The 6000-nt window shown below is 48.7% G+C and overlaps 1 protein-coding gene across 1 annotated transcript in view; it reads right to left on the reverse strand.

Annotated features, from left to right (window-relative positions):
* The window catches only part of KIF26A (kinesin family member 26A), a 129144-nt gene extending 123699 nt beyond the window's left edge, over positions 1-5445 (reverse strand). The window contains exons 1-2 of the mRNA XM_034768642.1: positions 4985-5445; positions 4362-4628 (exon numbers count right to left, since the gene is read on the reverse strand). Coding sequence (XP_034624533.1) covers positions 4362-4628; positions 4985-5050 — 333 coding nt within the window. The 5' untranslated portion in view covers positions 5051-5445. The remainder of the gene's footprint in view (positions 1-4361; positions 4629-4984) is intronic.
* Between the last annotated feature and the right edge of the window lie 555 nt (positions 5446-6000).

A 6000-nucleotide genomic window follows, 5' to 3' on the forward strand; every position in this document is an offset into this window, starting at 1 on the left:
AATTATGTCCTTCTTTAATCTATAAACCACACACCCACCTTCCCAAAGAGCCTGTGTACCAAGTGTAGAGACCTTTCTGAATCTGTGCTGAAAGATTCCTTAATTATCGTGGCAAAGGCCACAAATCCTTTGAGCACATAGCAAGTTCAAAGAAATAGCCTTCTTGTGTTCACTCATCCCATAGTATGTTAGTTCCTTGTCATTAGTTCTATCTTTATTTTCAATTTATGGACTTGCCACTGCCCAGAAGAGAAGCTGCTTTTTCAAATGTCTTGTTATGTAATTAAACAAGAAAGCAAAATAAAAGCTGCCTTTCTAGCACAAACATTATAAAATGCTCAATCTGCCAACACATTGGTTCAGATCCTCAACTGTTGTAAATCAATATAGCTCCACCGACTTCAGAGTAATGCCAGATTACACCAGCTGAGGATCGGGACCATTGACCATTATCTCCTGTTGCCTTCAAAGTGCACTGGTGTGCAGTAAGTTAATAGAGATTCTAGCTGTTGATTGTGTTGTCTTCCTCTGTACTAAGTAGTTTATTTGCTGAACTAAATGTATTGTGGGCATTTGAAAATACAGTTTCAATCATTAAATATCCTGGAACACTACAGCTTCAGCTCTTTGAGATTATCATACGCTACTCAATAAACTAACCACTCTTTGTATCAATTATTCTAAGAACAAGTTTGTCAAGGTTTTAACACTGTGACAGCTATTAAGTTATTACTTTTCTGTGCATGCTTTGAACCCTGAAGAAAAGGGGGATTAATTTACCTATCATCAAGTGCTTATCAGGAAGCTTCCCCAGAGACTTACACAAATGAGACCACACAAACAGACCTTTGGAGAAGGTCTCTTCACCTGAACACCTGGGCAAGACCCATTGACTTTCCAGCATATGTATTTTTTCCCATGACAAAGATCCATGTACTTTTCCATCTAAATATAGGACCCTATTACTTTCCAATAAAGGCAGAAACTCCTATAAGGATAATAAGAATTCAGGCATTGTATGCTTCTTTTAAAGCCAGTATATCACATACACTTAACAATAGGAAATTAAACTTCTATTCACCATTCATGGGGATCCAGACAACAGGAGGTCCAATAGTTTTGCCTTCAGTTAAGATAAAAGTACATGACATTTTACACTAAGGAAATAAGGACTTGATCCAAAGCCCACTGAAGTCAATCTAAAGACTCCTATTGATTTCACAGGGCTTTGGATCAAGCCCTAAAATACTATAATCTGAGCTTTGCATTCTGACACTACAGTACAATGCACCTCCAAACAAAACTATATTTAGATTCAATGGGAATTCTGTAGATCATACAGGAACTCTTTGAATGAAAATGAAGGTCAAGAGGGTTTGGCTTCCTCTGCAGACCTCCCCCCCCCTTCTTGCAAACATCCAGATAAGCATTGTTTGGAAAACAATGTTATTCCAATGCTATTAAAAACGTAATACACATTTTGTCTGCCTTGTAAATGAATTACTAGGGTCTTCTGTTCTATGTTGTCCCACTACCTAATCTTTGTGATCTGTTAATGTGTCTAGTCACGATTGTATGTGCTTTTTACCTATAATGGCTTTTAAGAGTAATGTTTCACATACTTGTGCTAGAAGAACAAATTAATAATATAATGCAACTAACATATGCATATCATATACACAGAGAAAGAAGAAGACTGTGCAGATAAACACACTACCTATAGGTAAAGCAATGCATATGGCAAATGAAACTCCAGAACACTCATGTATTATAGGTTTCAGAGTAGAAGCCGTGTTAGTCTGTATCCACAAAAAAAACAGGAGTACTTGTGGCACCTTAGAGACTAACAAATTTATTAGAGCATAAGCTTTCGTGGACTACAGCCCACTTCTTCGGATGCATCCGAAGATGCACGAAAGCTTATGCTCTAATAAATTTGTTAGTCTCTAAGGTGCCATAAGTACTCCTGTTTTTTTTCATGTATTATACTCATTCATTATCAGATATTCATCAATGTCTAGTAGAAGGCATAAATGCATGAGAATAGGATGTGACCAAGATTTGCCCCTGTGAGATTAAGAACAGGAGTCAACCCACCAAGCAGAGATGTGTATTCAAGCATCCAGACATTTAGGGCCCAGCAAAACCATCCTTCATAAACTTTCTTTCCAAATTATGTGAATGAAATATGTAGGCCCATCGGGGACATCACAGTTTAACGTTCAGTAGCATTTTATGGCCTGCATGAAATGAGCAATTGTTAGTGCCACTTTAGTGCTACTGCCAATTGTTAGTGATCTTGCAATAGAACAAATTAATGTCCCGTAAAGCACAGTTGCCGTTTCAACTCAGACTAGCTCCAGAACTATGTGACTGGGGATCTGAGTCACAAGCCACTTACACCAACTTCTACCAAGTTTGACAAAGGGCACTTCTGGCACTTCATGCTCTTCGTGTGAGGAAAGACTGCACAGTCTGGATTGACTTTGATCTCTGACACAGTGTGTGTTCCGGACTGCACTCCACACAATGTTTAATCTACTCTTCAGCTCACACTGTCAGCAAAAAGTAATGTTGGCAATCAGTTATATGTATGTACTGTGTGAGTTTGCAATGGCTGCAGTTTCATTTTGCTTGAGAAGAGCTTGAAATCTAAAGTCCTTGAAATGTTTTTAACCATTTTTAGTACTGAAATCACCCATTTTAGAATCAAGTCAAATGCAAAATAGTTGGAAACACAGACGTAGAGTGATCTAGATCAGTGGTTCCCAAACTGGGGTTTGCGAACCCCTGGGGGTTCGCAGAACGTTACAGGGGGTTTGCCAGAAAAATTTCACTAATGGCAGACAGAGGACCCCGGGCATTAGAGACAGCAAGTGGGACCTGGTTGCAGGGCAGACACCCCGAGCCCCAGGGAGAGCGGGGCTGGGCAGTTGGGGCTGGCAGCCCGGGCCCTGTCCCCATCAGCGGGGGAGCCGGCAGCCCAAACCCCAGTGCTCCCCGCGCAGGGCTGGCAGCCCAAGCCCCGGAAAGAGTGGGGCCAGGCAGTTGGGGCTGGCAGCCCGAGCCCTGCCCCCGTCAGCGAGGGAGCCGGCAGTCCAAACCCCAGCGCTCCCCACACAGGGCTGGCAGCCCAAGCCCCGGGAAGAGCGGGGCTGGGCAGTTGGGGCTGACAGCCCGAGCCCTGCCCCCGTCAGCGGGGGAGCCGGCAGTCCAAACCCCAGCGCTCCCCACGCAGGGCTGGCAGCCCGAGCCCCAGGAAGAGCGGGGCATCCATCACACTGAGGAAATTTAAAGTTAAATCCCTGAAAATATTCATTTTTTGGAGGGGGTTCACAAGATTTCACAATTTAGTGAAAGGGGTTCACGGGCTGTTAAAGTTTGGGAACCACTGATCTAGATATATACTATACAGAGCCCTAGAGCTGTACTCATAGACTTTGAGGCCAGAAGGGAACATCGTAATCAACTAGTCTGACCTCCTGCACATTGCAGACCACAGAACCTCCTCCCCCGCACACACACTTCTGTAATAGACCCATTACCTCTGGCTGAGTTACTGAAGTCCTCAAATCATGATTTATAGACTTCAAGTTACAGAGAATCCACCATTTACTCTAGTATAATCAGCAAGTGACCAGTGCCCCACGCTGCAGAGGAAGGTGAAAACCCGCAAGGTCTCTGCCAATCTGACCTGGGCGGAAATTCCTTCCTGACCCTAAATATATTAGACCCACGAGCCTGACACCTGGGAAAGAATTCATTGTAGTAACTCAGAGCCTTCCCCATCTAGTGTCTCATCTGCAGCTGTTAAGAATATTTGCCACTAGCAGTCACAGATGGGCCACATGCCACCGTAAAGCCGTCCCACCATACCATCCTTTCCATATACTTATCAAGCTCAGTCTTAAAACTAGCTAGGTTTTTTTTGCCCCCGCTGCTCCCCTTGCAGCTCTGGATCAGCACTATGCAAAGATCTAGACTTGCACTATGTATAGATACAAATATTTACTATGCAGAGATCTAGCTCTGCAGCTAGCTCTATATACTCTAAAACAGCCCAGAGACACAGAAAAGTACTATGCAGAAAGCTAGCTAGCAGTAGCACTGAGGTCCAGATGCTGAACTCTAGACAGGTACCAGGAACCTTAGGTGAACAGCTCTACACACGCTATGGGTTAGATAGCCCTCCTCACGCAGATTTGTGTAGTGTGCAAAGATCTAGCTGTAGCCAGGTACTGGGTGGGCACAGTGTAGAACTCTAGGTATGGGCTCCATAGCTCTCCAGCTGTGTGTGCTCCAGATGTGATTGCGCAACCCCATTCCGCGTGAGTCTGGGCCCGGGCAAGGGCCTGGCTTACCGGCAGGGAGTTAGCTGGGCTGCTGCTGGCGGCCAGTTTCACGGCTTGCTTCTTGAGTTCGGCCAGTTTGACCTGGCAGTTCTTGCACCATCCTCCTTTCCCGGCTCTCTCGAAGTGCCCCAGCTCGGCCAGCGAGACGGCCCCAGCTCCCTCCGGAGGGGGGCGGCTGCCGCAACGGTCCTCATCGGCGGCAAGCGGCAGCCTCTTCCTAGGGGCGAGCTCCAGGGAGAGCGGGGCCGGCTCTCGCCCAGAGCTTCCCTCCGCGACCTGCAAAGAGAGAAGGACTCAGGACAGTGCAAGGAGCCAGCAGCTCGCGTTATCCGGGGCAGCCTGCAAAGACGGGCCCCTGTGCCTGGGAGGGAACCCTGCAAAGAGCAGCCCCCGGGCCGGACCGGTGCAAAAAGCCAGCTCTGCAACCCTCGGCCCGGTGCACTGACCGGTTCCCGCGCACGCTGCTCGCACAGCCTCCAGTGCAAAGTTCCCTCGTGCCTCCCAAGCGCGCGGCCAACTAGCAACAAACTCCAAGCACCCGGGGGATCCCCGCGCGGAGGGCAGGGGTGAAACCTCCCTCGCTCTGCACCAGGCTCCATTGACCTTCCCTGAAAAGTTCCGCCCCAACTTACCCCCGCAGCCCGGTGTTCAAAGCCCAGACACCTTCTCCCAGCTGGGTTCTCTGCAGCCCGGAGCATGGTTCCGGACCAGGCAGGTTTTTGTCACCTGGACCCTGACCCACCCGCGCGCCCAGATCCCAGCCGTTTGCAGCTACACTGGGCTAAGCAGTCCCGAGCTGTCCTGAAAGACCTTCCTGCCCATTGCCAAGTCCAGGGACCGGGGGCTGCAAAGTCCGGCTCCTTGGTTTCCACTTGCAAGGGCGGTTGCCGCTGCGGCGGCGGGCAGCAGCCTGGAGCTACGTAATATTTCCTCCCATGTTGTTGGAACTCAACGGAGTAAAGTTTGGGTTGCGAGTTCGCGAGAGAAGCCCCGGACTGAGGCAGCGGGCGGAGCAGAGGGGAGGAGAAGGCGGAGGAGGAGTGAGCTCCCCACCTCGGTGCAGAAAGGGACCGAGAGCACAGGAGCGCTTTAGGAAAAACTGCTCCGAGGGGAGGAGGGGCTCCGCGTGGGGTGGGGTGAACGAGGTGGGAGCCGCTAGAGTTTGAGCGTTTCTTTCCCACATTGACGCTGCAAAGCTCCGTTCGGCTGCAAACCCTCAGGAGCGTTAGTGGGGTGCCTGCCACGCGAACCCCTTCAAATAAAAACCCAGAGGTTCCTGAACAGTGACAAGGGGGTTGCTTGTTAGTAGTTTGCATGGGGCAGCCCGAGACAAACTTTCCAAACAAGTCTCAGGATCAGGCTTTTAAACTACTACATCAGGGGAGGGGAGGGTGTCTGCGAAGGAAATGGGATTGAACCCTGGGCTCTGCACTTCAAATTAGCAAGAAAGGAGGCACAGCTCGTCCTTTGAGTTACTCTCACCGTTTGTTTTATTACATGTGCCTGGAGAGCTCGCTTGCTCTCTCTAGGAATCTCTCCAGATGCAGCTCGGTGCCTGGCTGCAGCCACGTTTGCTTGGGTGGCGTTTGAGAGCCTCACACACCTTGCACAGATGACTGCGCTCTCGCCCCCTGACACACACACACAC

The sequence above is a fragment of the Trachemys scripta genome, chromosome 4 (genome assembly GCF_013100865.1).
Source record: "Trachemys scripta elegans isolate TJP31775 chromosome 4, CAS_Tse_1.0, whole genome shotgun sequence".
Classification (NCBI taxonomy): Eukaryota; Metazoa; Chordata; order Testudines; family Emydidae; genus Trachemys; species Trachemys scripta.